Raw genomic sequence first — 13,938 nt, forward strand, 5'->3', positions numbered from 1 at the left:
TCAAAGCGCTAATAGACGAGCACATCTCGATGCACACATTCAACGACAGCACTCTTCACATCTGCATCTATATCAATAGAACGATCTTCTCTTTTTAACAGGACATTTCTTAAAGAACGTTCGGGAAGCTTTTTGGCTGCTGTATTTCCATATAGAAATTCTCATAAACATGGACGAGGCAAGCGGAAAACGGCGATGATTGTGAAAGCGGAGGATGGAGAGAGCGAAGGACCATAAACGTGATCCTGGATGTGCTTGAGTGCTCGCAAGGGTTCGGAATCTGCCATAACAGACCTCGCACATCCGCGTTCTGAAGGAAACACACCGATCTGGAGCTTTGGAAGATGAGGCTTCTGCTTCTGTGTTCGTGGGCATTCGTGTCGCTTCTGCCGGTCAGCTCCTCAGAGCTGCTCCGCGTCCCCCTGCGGCAGGGGCCCCTCTCACAGACCGCGGCCCCCAGGGGCCCCTCGAGGGCCGCCCGCACGCGCAGAGCGGCTAGTGGGATGAATGTTGTGAACATGATTGACAACCTTCGCGGAAAGTCAGGCCAAGGGTATTACATTGAAATGTCCGTGGGCACCCCGGCGCAGAAGGTGAGACGCGATCAGAGCCACACTCTGTACCTCTGGAGCACAGGGACAGCTCATCTAATCGAACATTAACTATTCAGATTATTATATTTCAATTGCATAAAATTTTTTGCAGCACAATGTTTGGTAAAATACAGAAACGTATCCAAAATAATTTTGGATTTATTTAAATTAGAACCTGTTATTTTATTTTATTTTATTTTGTAATGATTGAACAAACATTTACATATCACCTAAAATAAAGAAGAAAAATAATATTTATCTTTTATCCCCATTTTTCATTATTTTCTGCGTTGTGCTCACAGAAATACTGTATATTAGTGGTTTTAGTAGTGTGGGACGGTTCCTGTGTGATCATGCTACACTGTCTCAGAATAACACGCTACTGTTGTCTACTACATATACACTACTACAGACCTACCTGCAACCTTTTGCTATAAGAAGCATATATGTACAAATAATAATCATTATATTCAAACGTTCTCTTAATTTATGCATTTCTGGGAATCGAACCCGTGACCTTGGCATTGATAGTGTTGTGCTTTAGCCACAGGAGAACCGGCAGCGGCAGATCTCTGCTGAGGATATGTCGAGCTAGTATCATCACTATAACTTTTTTACAATTGTTTCAATTGTCTCTTGTCTAGTGCTTCATACACAAGCTTAAAATGGTGTGGAAGGAAATGAATGTGTTTTTGCACAGCAAACATCTTCAGCTGACCGCTGTCACATCATCACGACTGCGGGTCAGTGAGGTCACATAATGTTTGAGGAAGAGGAAGGCCTGTGGTTTAGAGGTCACTGGAGGAAGCGTGTGCACAGGGATGAGATTGAGAGCAGGATACAGATTCAGTGAGCAGAAATAACAGGAAGCTCACAGGACAAATCAATGACACGAGAAGTGAGCTCGATTCGTCCTACACCAGAGAAACACTCACAGCTCAGAGACAGAGATACACAGGTGAAGAGAAGGAGAAGCACGTTATCTAAAGCACTTTTTGTCTAATAGCTGTAATGTGGACAGGTAGAGATGAGTTTGGAAAACCCAGTATGTGTGAATGCACAGGTGTGATGACTACAGAAATCAGTAGAGAAGTGGTCACGTAGCCTGCTCTCAGCATCAGCTGTTAAAAAACGTCCTTTAGCTGATGTTGAGCGCAGAGCCACGAATGACATTATTATAGAGTCTAATGAAGGCAAGTGACAGAGTTAACGTCCTCAGCAAGAATCTCAAAGTATTCATTATCCTTTATCAAAGCTGCCTGTCATTGTGGACACAGTAACTGTCTGATCTCATTTCAGAATGATTATATGGTCTGTCTATCTGCTAAAACCTGCTGGGATCTCAGCAGTCCAAAGATGTCTCAGTTCTCAGGTTTCACCCCCTCGTCTCTCTCTGTCGCTCTCACTCAGTAATGCATCTCATTCTCCAACACCTCTTCACAAACACCCAGCAGATCTCAGAAGACGGAGCCACATCTAGAGCCCCTGGCTACGGCCAGCACCACTCATGATCTCTGCAGTTATTCACTTTCTGTGATCGCAGACAAACCTGAAGCTACAGTGTGTTCCCTTTGTGTTCCAGTTGAACATCCTGGTGGATACGGGCAGCAGTAATTTTGCAGTAGGCGCAGCTGCTCACCCGTTCCTCCACAGATATTACCATCGATCTCTGTGAGTACTAGTAACCATTCACACACAGACGGGACATGATGTATGTTACATATCAACAAGCTGAACCGGGCATGTGTGTGTCTGTGTCTTCAGCTCGTCGTCGTTCAGAGATCTGGGCCGTGGTGTGTATGTGCCGTACACACAGGGCCGCTGGGAGGGCGAGCTGGGCACAGACCTGGTGTCCATTCCTCACGGGCTCAACCTGTCTCTGAGGGCCAACATCGCTGCAATCACCCAGTCTGACCGCTTCTTCATCAACGGATCCAACTGGGAGGGCATCCTCGGACTGGCCTACGCCCAGATCGCCAGGGTGATCTTTCTGTAGCGGTCATAACTTCACAGAGCTTGATGAAGAGGCGCTTCTGACCGGGTGTTGTGTCTTTCAGCCGGACGAGACTCTGGAGCCGTTCTTCGACTCTCTGTTGAGGCAGACCAGCGTCCCAGACGTCTTCTCCCTGCAGCTGTGCGGAGCGGGCTTCACCCAGAACTACAGCGCCGGCAGCTCCACTGTAGGGGGCAGTATGGTGAGAGAACTGGGCAAATGTAGAGGATTTTCATGCCAGAAATAGTTAACTGACTCCAATGTCCTATCATTAACGCTTCTGTGAAACACAAAAGGAGACGTTTTGCATATTTCCCCACATGTTCTGAATGAGAACCAGACTGCTGAGCCTGAAAAGAAAATGCCAATATAAATATGATATAAGAAGTCCATATGATTTGTGTGAACTTTTTCTCTCAATGAAATAGTATTTTCTTGTAAAACATAGTTCAATAACCTTCTTTTATATATTTTATAATATAGTTTACTATGTGGAGTTAAACAGCTTTAATTAATGTGAAACAAAACAACCTCAGTGCCACACTATAACAGATTGTGTTGTTCTTCACAGATTATTGGGGGAATCGATCCGTCCCTGTATGTGGGCGAGCTGTGGTACACACCAATCAGACGAGAGTGGTATTATGAGGTCATCATCGTGCGCATCGAGGTCAACGGACAGGACCTTAATATGGACTGCAAAGAAGTGAGAACAACTCTCCTGGGTTTGCCATGAAGCAGTTATTTCTATTGAGAAAACTGACTTCACTCATCACAATTCACATGCAGTTTGATGCGTGATGGGCTGCTTCCTGAAAATAACAAGCTGTTGCTGTTTTCATGCCTTTTATGCAGAGATTTGAATGATTTACTCTTGTCTCAAATCCAGGCCATCTTAAAATATGAAAATCCACAAACAATTATTACATTTGTAGAACTGCAATCTAAACAAATACTACAAGAAAGATAAATAATTTCATGATTACTGTATATAGGTTCTTCGTTATTAATAACCAGACCAACAATTTTGCCTTTAGTAAGCTTCAAAAAAAGCTTGTATACTTTGAATATAAAAGTATAATATACACTGTAAGTAAAAAGAATTCTTGAGATGAGTCGTTTTGTCAAATTATGTAAAATATAAAAAGAAAATTAAATAAATATTTGTATTTCGGATGCATATATTAAGCATTAGCAAGACAAATTAGTTATCCATTTTATTCCAGAAATATTTAACCATCTGAACACCATCAAACAACAACAAAAATAAGAATAATTTAAAATGTGATGGAAATATTACACTTCTAAAACTTCTCTTTTGCATGTTTGCCCAGTGTTGGACATACCAGCGGGCAGCTTGATATCAATTTGACATCAAATATTAGTCTAGACTTGATCAAGATGCTGTGACATCATTTTAAATTCAGTTTGGACATCATGCAAAGGTTTTCTTTTTTTTTTTACATCAATGTTGATGTCAATTTTCAACATCAATTGCCCACTGGGTTGTTCGAAGACTTAACTTGAATTTAATTGGATAAGCTTTAGGTGTGTGAAAAGTGCATTTCAAACAAATCTATTTCCAAATGTCCTTAAACCAAAAACTACATACCCTAACATCTATGTATTTTCTCTTTGTACTTTTCCAGTTGAACAGTTTTATTTATTAGACAGAGGTGAAGTAAAAGGAAAGATTCTCATTGTTTCTCTCTGTCTCTCAGTATAACTATGATAAAAGTATCGTGGATAGCGGCACCACAAACCTGCGTCTCCCTCGTAAAGTGTTCCAGGCGGCTGTGAAGGCCATCGAAGCAGCTTCATCGGTCAGTTTATATCGCCTGTGTTTTTTAACATCCTGAACATTGTAGGTTTTCTGGCTCATCTGGCTCTTTTCCCCCACAGACTGAACAGTTTCCCTCAGGTTTCTGGCTGGGCGAGCAGCTGGTGTGTTGGCAGGTGGGCACCACACCGTGGCACATCTTCCCTGTCATCTCTCTCTACCTGATGAGTGAAAACAGAAACCAGTCTTTCCGCATCTCCATCCTGCCACAGGTACTTCATTCTGCTATCAGACGAGTTTCATCTCTGAGTCTGTATGAGTTTGAGTCTCTGATGTGGAAATGTCTATATATTTAGTTCATCTAATGAATGAAATACTTCAAATGAAAGGTACTTTTAGCATAGGCGGAGTTTGACATTCGAGCCAGGGGGGGCAAAAAAAAAAATCATTGTAGCAGCTGGGACTTGCATGGCCTATCAATTGGGGAACTCAGCACTAGCACATATGGACAAAACAAACATGCTAAATAAACACATATTTATTTTTAACCCAAGAAAAAACACTACAACAATACAATCATATTTGTAAACAGGTAGGCTACTTCGCATAAGCAGCCACTTGACTTCGCATCGCATCTTCGTTCGAACACAATTAATCAATGAAATGTGGACCACTTTTGCACTGTTAAAATATTATCTTCAACCAAAACGAAAAGATTTTTAACATTTTTCTTTCCTTTTTTCAAAACACACTGTGGCAATGAGAGTGATTAAAAAACAAGTTATTTCGCATTTTGTTGTAATTCATGAAACATTTAAAACATTTTGAGAGGGAAAAATGAACAGTCACACAATACTCTCCACTTTTGAAACACATTGTGGCAATGAGAGTGATTAAAAACAAGTTATTTCGCATTTTGTTGTAGCCTACTTCATGAAACATATAAAACATTTTAAGAGGGAAAAATGAACAGTCACACAATTCTCTACACATGACCACTTCTCTCCCTCTTCACTAATTTCTCTCAAACACTCCATAATCGCAGAGTAGTGACTTTTCACTGATTTCACACATCTCCACTTGCATGCCCATCTCGTGTCACTGGGCTGAACTACTTCAGTTACTTTCCCGTTTCAGCCACCAGGGGGGGCAATGCTCCCCCTGCCCCCCCGCAAACTCCGCGCCTGACTTTTAGGTAATTTTCTCTTTGTTTGGACATTGAAAACAAATTAAATATAAATATATATCCACTTTTCTATGCTAGCCTGCCAAATGTGAACCTGAAGACAAAACTCGATATGTAAAAGCTGTCTGCTAAGATGTGCAAAGTGCAGTGCCTGTAACAATGTATCCCACAGTTCAATGCAGTTCTTGTACATTTACCAGTTACAGTCACTCCACCTTGTGTAGGAATGGGATCTGGTTTCTGTACCACCAGACATGATGCTGTCTCTATTCCCTTGAAGGTAGAGATTTGTCCATTACTCCCTGAAACAAAACTTGAACAATATCCACACCAAAAAGAACAAACTTCAGCTCGACTTATAAACTTTATTTTCAAGTCAAGTAAAGTCTGCTTTATTGTCAATTCTTCCTCATGTACAGCACATACTGTCACAAGTTTGTTCCGTTTTTTTCTTTATTTTGTCATGTTTCCTGTTCCTGTCCTCAGTTATATTAGTTCCAGGTGTTCTCCGTTTAGTTAATTTGGTTCCAGCTGTGTGTCATTAATTAGTTAATTTCTTCCCAGGTGTGTCCCATTGTGTCATGTGTTTAAATAGTGTTCCCTGTGTTGAGTTCTCTGTCTGCTGTTAAATGTCTTTTAGTTCCTGTGTATAATTAATTTCTATATCTGAAAAATTCTCCAGTTTCTCCTCACTCCTTCCCGAGTGTAACGGGACAGAACAGCAGACCTAAGTAAGCGGCACCCCCTCTCCTTGTTTATTTTCCATTTTTTTATTTTTATAGTGTTTTGGTTTCATTTTCCTGTGCGATCCTCCACATCCCCTAATGGAGGAATGAGCAATATTCATATCACTGGCTCAGGCAAGCCCAACCCAATTGTGTCCACGAGGGCGTTTGTGCTGCTTGCCCTAACCTGCTCCCTCAAGAGGGAAGCCCTAAGGATGCTGTTCTGGATTGGGATAACTTAATATCATCCTGCGGAGCTCCCAGACACCAACAACCTTGGCTGGAAGGAGGCAGTCATCCGGTGTCTGGACAGTCTTCGATCCCGATCAACCCAGTTCAACCCAGGAGGGGCTCCTGTTCCTGAGTATAGCCCACGGAGCCGAACTGCCTAGTCTGCCATGGTTTCCTGATCCACCCAGGAGGAACCCGTCTCCCCATCTCCGATGGTATTGTTACATCCGTATGTCCGGGAGGGAGGTGATCTGTCACATGTTTGTTCTGGATTTTCCTGTCCTCAGTTATATTAGTTCCAGGTGTTCCCCATTTAGTTAATTTGGTTCCAGCTGTGTGTCATTAATTAGTTCATTTGTTCCCAGGTGTGAGCATATTCAGGCTGATTTAAAGTGACAAAAAGCTCAGTGAGCAGTTCTTTATTTAAACTGATCGAAGAGGTAGATGAATGTGCAGCATTGGTCTGCTCACTACCTCAAAGTGACTGGTGCAGGTCAGAGGTTGTTGTTGGGAGGAGGAGTGGAAGGACCTGGGGATGAGAGGGCTGGTGAGGGAAGGGACTTCAGAGTTCAGTTCTTTTTGTTATCTGCAAACTTAATGAAGAGGTTGGAATTGTGTGACGGTGTCCAGTCATGCAGTCGTGTGTCAGCAGAGTGAAGAGGAGGGGGCTCAGCACACATCCTTGGGGGGCCCCAGTGTTCAGTGTGATGGTGCTGGATGTGTTACTGCTGACCCGAGTCCAACAGCCAGTTGCACAGTGAAGTGTTGAGCCCCAGCTGGACCAGTTTGTGAATGAGCTGTTGAGAGCTCATTCACATGCATTCTGACGTATGGGTCCCTTTTTTGTCCAGATGTGTAAGTGCTGAGTGGACGGCAGTGGTGAAGGCATCATCGGTCGAGCGGTTGGACTGATATGCAAACTGGAAGGAGTCCATGGAGTGAGTCAGGGAAGACTTGATGTGGTGAATGACCAACCATTCAATGCACTTCATGAGAGTTAAGTGCAACAGGACGGTAGTCATTGAAGCAGGATGGAGATGGCTTCTTCGGAACTGGAATGATGGTTGTAGTTTTGAAGCATATGGGAACAACAGCCTGACTCAGTGAGATGTTGAAAATGTCTGTGAAGACATCAGTGAGTTCTGCTGCACAGTCTTTCAGTACACGCCCAGGGATGTTGTCAGGACCCGGAGCTTTGCCTGCATTGAACCTGCTGAAGGATCTCCTCACGCTGTCTGAGGTCAGCGTCATCACCTGGTCGCCGGGAGGAGGTGTAGTCTTCTGTGCAGTGGTGCTGTTTTGTTGCTCAAAGCGAGCGAAGAAAGTGTTCAGCTCGTTCAGTAGAGAGATGTTGCTGTCACAGGTCCGTGGTGGGGGCTTGTAGTCCGTAATGGTCTGTATCCCCTGCCACAGGTTCCTAGTGTCTCTGCTGTCACTGAATTGATGAGCTATCCTCCTGGAGTGCTGTCTCTTAGCCTCTCTGATGCCATGGGACAGGTTGGCCCTGGCTGTTCTCAGGCCCACCACATCTCCAGCTCTGAAGGCAGCGTTCGTGTCTTCAGGAGTCTGCAGACCTCCCCTGTCATCCATGGCTTCTGTTTGGTCCGGACAGTGATGGTCTTTGTGACTGTTTTGTTTTGTGACTGTTACATCATCAATACACTGTATGCAGGCATTCGCATGACAGTGATGTCGTCTGAGGGTGGGGTCTTGTAAACTCCTCTCTGTGTGGTGTAAACAGTCCAGAGTGTTGTTACCTCGTGTTGGAAAGTCAGTGTGTTAAAAGATGAGAAAAGGTTCAGGGTGGGCTGTCTGCTGATTACTGGTGTGCTAGTACAGTTCATTTAGTACATCATTCCTGTTGCAGTTGTTGTTGTTCGGAGGAATGTAAACAGCAATGAGCAGTATGGCTGTGTATTCCCCCGATAGATAGAACGGCCGGCACTTAATAATCATAAACTCCATCAGGAGTGAGCAGTGTTTGCACGCAACAGCATCACAGCACCACCCATCATCGATGTAGACTCAAAGCCCCCCGCTATAAGATTTACCTCCTTCAACGAGAACTCTGTCGGCTCGATAGCATGTCAGCTGATCAAGCTGAATAGCGCAGTCTGGAATGCTGTTGCTGAGCCATGTTTCTGTTGGTGTTAGCCTAGCCCGGATACCTCCGTGCTTACCCCTCTTTGGCTCTTTCACGTCGCTTGTGGCGCCTCCGCTGTGGGCGATATGCAGTCGTGGGGGTCGGTGATGGTGTAGTCCTCCGGAGCAGACGAGATCCTGCAGCTCTTCCATGTTTAACTCTAAAAATGTGGTTCTGCTGACATCAAGCAGAAACTCATGACTGTATATGCGCTTAAAGACAAGTAGACGTGATGAAGACGTACAAAAACACTGCGACTCACAAGACAAAAAACACGAGAGAGAAGCCAATGTGTGTGGACGTGCCGCCATCTTAGTATAAACACATCACATTTTAAATGTAAGTGTGAGCATGGTGAATGGATATGAAAATTAATTACATCTTAATATACCTACCCTCAAATTATTCAAAATATTCTTCAAAAGAACCATACAGTTACAATAGCAATTGACTATTTCTTTTATCTTGATACTTTTCTTGATTTTTTTAATTTATTTTTTTATCTTCTTGAGTCATCATCCATAAACTGTTTGATTATCAACATTCCCATTTTCATTTTTGGCTGCACTATACCTTTAATAGATGTCGTAAATTGGGTACTTTTAAATTGGGTAGTCAAATAATCCTTGAAACCACACAATCATATGGTTAAACCAACAAATAGCAAGTGCACTGAAAAAATAAATAAATGATTAAATGATATGTGATGAACGATTATAAATGTCTAAAAATGAATAACACAAACTCGAAGACAATAAATGGTACACAGTATTAGATGCTGATCCTCAGATCCTTCACCCACAATGAGAGCATGAGCAGCAGTACAGAGATGGAATACACAGTAAACAATATTTATGAGTAGACGCCGATGGATACAGTATCTTTCCTCAGCCTTAAGACCTCCTCATGCCCTGTGTGAGATTGTCAGAAAGTGGAATTAGTCTTTCAGTCAATGCAGTCTGAGCAGAAAAGAGAATTGATTAGATCATCTGATGATTCTTCGGGTTTTTTGAGTCATTCCTTCATAACGTGACAGACCCATATGTTTTTTATTTATTTATTTATTTATTTTTTTTATTAATGCCAAGGTACCAAAGATAAAAGTACAGAGAATGTCAATATTACATACAAAGAGGTGACATTACATGCAAAGCACCATTTACAGACATATGTAAATAAATAATACTAAACGAAGGCTTTAACAAAATAAATTAAAAAGATTAAACAAAATAAATTTTAACAGCCTTAAGATTTTTGGAAGATTAAATAGATTAAAAAGATTTGGTTTGGCTCTTAATGTGCTCATGATCATGTGTTTGTGACTCGTGTGGAGCTGATATCTGTCCGTGTCTGCTCTCTCTGCAGCAGTATCTGAGGCCGGTGGAGGACGTGGCCTCGGCTCAGGAGGACTGTTATAAATTCGCTGTGTCTCAGTCCAGTACTGGGACGGTGATGGGTGCCGTCATCATGGAGGGCTTCTATGTGGTGTTTGACCGAGAACACAAACGCATCGGCTTCGCGGTCAGCACGTGTCACGGTGAGAGAAACTGTCTCTGAGAAACTTCCAGTGGCCTCAGATGGTATCAGGACAATTACACAATGAGATTATGTTTCTTCCTTTATTCCAAATGAATAGATTATGATTCACAAATAAATGTGAAGAGATTCAGAAAAACATATTCACAGATAAACAGAGTGAGATCCATAAAAACATGCTAGAGTTTCACTAAAATATATTAAATTGAAAAATAATCAAATGAGATTTGCAAATTAAAAAGCATATCCACAAACACCTTTTCAATGTCACAAACACAACTCTGCCTGGCATTTATCTGTGAATGGCTTTATGTGCATTTGTGGATTTTGAAACATTTCTAGCATCAAGACATGCTGACAAATCCACAAATAGGTGGACTCCGCCCACCGTCTGCCCAAGCCAATCAGATAACAGCCCTTCATCTCTGACCAATTGTAGGTCAGTTGTGATGTTCTTGAATCCTGTTTTACAATCAGGGTGTTCTCGCCTTGAAAGAACTTTGCTCATTCACCTGCATTGGCTGAGATGGGTTTAAGGTCCATAAAAACTAGTACAGTAAAACATGTTTACTGTACTAGTTTACATTTTGTGAGACAGTTGGATTGTGTATCAAGTCAAGCCACAGCATCCAGACATCCAGGATGTTTTATTAGACTGAGGAGAATGTTATGATATCATCATTGAGATTCGTGAATGAGATGTCACCCACCTTATGTATGTGTTAATTCTCCTGTGCTCCAGTCCACGATGAGTTCCGCACCGCCGCAGTGGAGGGGCCCTTCCATGGCCTGGACCTCGAGGACTGTGGCTACAATGTCCCTCAGACTGACGAGTCCACATTAATGACCATCGCCTACATTATGGCGGGCATCTGTGCCCTATTTATGCTGCCTCTGTGCCTCATGGTCTGTCAGTGGCGCTTTACACGCTGCCTTCATCCGCTGGGCGCTGGAGATTTCTCTGATGACATATCCCTCCTGAAGTGAGCCATATCTAAACGCAGAATGATTTCAGTGCTTGTAAAGCCGGCCGTACTCGAGGGTCTCAAAGAAGGGGAACTGATGATATTGATGAGATAATTCTAACTATATATGTTATAATAGTGCATATGCACACACACACACACACACACCCTAATGGGTGTCCAACCTTGGAGGATTTCGTACCCTCTAACCCTTTTTGAGTACATGTGATATGTGAATGATCCTTTATCTTACAGAATGAATTGTGGATTGCTGTCCTGGGACTGTTCAAGTGAAGTCCTGTAAACTATGTGAGTGGATGTGTCTGTGTTTGAAAGTTAGAGAGAGTTTGATCACTATATCAAGATGTCATATTCTATAATCATCAATATTGACTGATTTTCAAAATGAATATGGGCTATATAACAAAGTACTGCATGAGTAACTGTCCATGACACAGCAGTACACCAAAATACCATGAAGAGCTCATATTACTACATACTAAAACAACATGATCTTCTGACTGTATTAGTTGAAAGCTTACAGTTAATAGACCTATATGATTTGAATAATAAATATATGATTTGAAACAATAAAAACAATTATTTAAACATGAAGCCTATTTTTAGGTCCAAGAGTTGTTGTTTTTTCCCCCATTATTTTAATGGAAATTTTAGTAACATTTTCTTTAAAATGTTCATTACCTCAATGCAAATTAATGAAAAAAAAATTATTATTATTATTATTATATATTTAGTTTATTATTTAAACTTTTTTAATTTATGCAGCAATTTTTCTTTTTGCAAATAAAAAAAGTAATTTCAAATTATTATTTTTTTATTTATTGATTTATTATTTTATTTTGCAGTCAGATGTTACCTGGACACGTTTTCTAGAGATTTACTCTAGAACAGTCATATGTAAATTATGTAATAATAATTATAATAATTCATTACATTTATATAGCGCTTTTCCAGGCACTCAAAGCGCTTTACATTGTCAGGGGTATCTCCTCATACACCACCAGTGTGTAACAATTATTCATCAGCTTTTGTATCATTTCTCTGGACACATACTGTTTGTAAAATAATGACTTCATATTGCAAATATGATTGCACACACACACACACACACACACACACACACACACACACACACACACACACACACACACACACACACACAACCCAACATTAAATGCACCCTATACAATTGCTGCCTAACCTTTAGCATATAATAACTCACATTAGGAAAAGCACACACTCTCATACATCATCTTAACCAAACCTTCAGATTAAGCCAGAACAAAGCAGGTTCCTACCGCTAACTAATTTGATGTGTTAATGAAAATCTAAATTGGCAGTTCTTACATTTAATAAGGTGCATAATAGACCAATGTGTATATTTATTGGTGACTATGTGATTGTTTATTGTTTATTTGGATCCCCATTAGCTTCATAAAGTGGTTGCTAATCTTCCTGGGGTCCACAAAACTGTACAAAATAACTAAAATCATACCAATAATTAAGATAAGAACAAAAAATAAAATTACACTAATCACATTACAAAACTATACCCATACACCTCAGCAGTAGCAGCACATAACACATCCATCTACATATTTATAAGCATATCTTCACATGTTCTTCAAAAGACAAATTTGCATTTACTCTTTTGTATATTTATGGGAACCATTTTCCAAGCAACAGAGTCTTTTTCATCAAATTTGTTGATGGAAATGGTAAAGAGAGTTTAGCCTTACTTGACATGCTTCATAACCATGCCAAAAACCCACATTTACAAGCTTTTCAAATAAAAAAAAAAGCATGGTGTGTGATACTTGATTACTTTATGAAAATATACCAGTAGTCGTCAATGTAATTTGTCTTTCACTAACAGCCATGAAACATTTCTATGCATATCAGGATAATGAAGCACTGGCCTGGCCTATTTCTCAGATGCACTTGACCATATCATTGGGCAGTACTCAGGATGCAATGAAACTAATGACTGCACAACATATTTTAAAATGAAAGATGGAATAAATGCAGAACATTTCCTAGCCACAGCTATACCTTTTCCCTTAATGCTTACTATATGATCAGACCAGGAGAGTTTTGTGTATTGTACCAGTTTAACGCCTCTGGTCCTAACCCCCCCCCCCCCCCCCTCCTCATTCTTTTTCTGACTGGGACTCAAACCCAGATCGCAGGTCCACTAACAAGGAGGCTAAAGACTGCAGCCTCTAGCATCAGTCACTAGTGCACCTCTTGAGATCAGAGGAGTGAGGTTTGAGCACCTACGAGCTTTCCTGTGTTACACCAGGACAGGACAGGACAGGACGGTGTATTGTAAAGTTTCACACTCAACAACTTAAAACTTGTTACTTGTTCCACTGGCATCCCATCAACAGCCTAAGTAATATTATTATTATTATGACTAAAAATGATACATTTCGTTTTTTCTATATTTGAAATGAATCTATTAATTCAAAACCACCCAGTAATTGTTCACTTAATGTTTTCTGAAGCTCAGCTTATGTATGTGCTGCAGAAAACACTGCAGATCCATCTGCATACATAATCAATTAGCATTATCAACAACATTTGGTAAATCATTTATGAAAATAGAAAACAATAATTGTCCTAAACAACTACCCTGTGGAACACCACAATAGGTACTTTTAGCATCTGAAAAAGATCTGTCATAAAACACTCTCTGTTTTCTAAAGATATCTTCCTATCCAGTCCAGGGTTGTAAAGCTGTCTGTAAAATTCTTCCTGCCGTT

General features: G+C 41.0%; 1 protein-coding gene across 1 annotated transcript; it reads left to right on the forward strand.

Annotated features, from left to right (window-relative positions):
* The first annotated feature begins 288 nt into the window (after positions 1–288).
* On the forward strand, positions 289–11,320 carry LOC132123138 (beta-secretase 1-like). Its single transcript, XM_059533691.1, has 9 exons — positions 289–593; positions 2,176–2,264; positions 2,358–2,574; positions 2,651–2,788; positions 3,158–3,292; positions 4,308–4,409; positions 4,489–4,638; positions 10,017–10,188; positions 10,930–11,320. Exons 1-9 carry the CDS (start codon positions 345–347, stop codon positions 11,172–11,174), a joined length of 1,497 nt encoding a protein of 498 aa, XP_059389674.1. The 5' UTR covers positions 289–344; the 3' UTR covers positions 11,175–11,320.
* Positions 11,321–13,938: the final 2,618 nt, after the last annotated feature.

This window comes from Carassius carassius, chromosome 41 (assembly GCF_963082965.1).
Source record: "Carassius carassius chromosome 41, fCarCar2.1, whole genome shotgun sequence".
NCBI lineage: Eukaryota > Metazoa > Chordata > Actinopteri > Cypriniformes > Cyprinidae > Carassius > Carassius carassius.

Bases quoted from the DNA above. Each gene is read 5' to 3' on its own strand.
- LOC132123138 (XM_059533691.1), top strand. From the start codon at position 345: ATGAGGCTTCTGCTTCTGTGTTCGTGGGCATTCGTGTCGCTTCTGCCG. The intron at 2,789-3,157 runs GTGAGAGAACTG...TGTTCTTCACAG, and splicing joins CCACTGTAGGGGGCAGTATG to ATTATTGGGGGAATCGATCC. The intron at 4,639-10,016 runs GTACTTCATTCT...CTCTCTCTGCAG, and splicing joins GCATCTCCATCCTGCCACAG to CAGTATCTGAGGCCGGTGGA.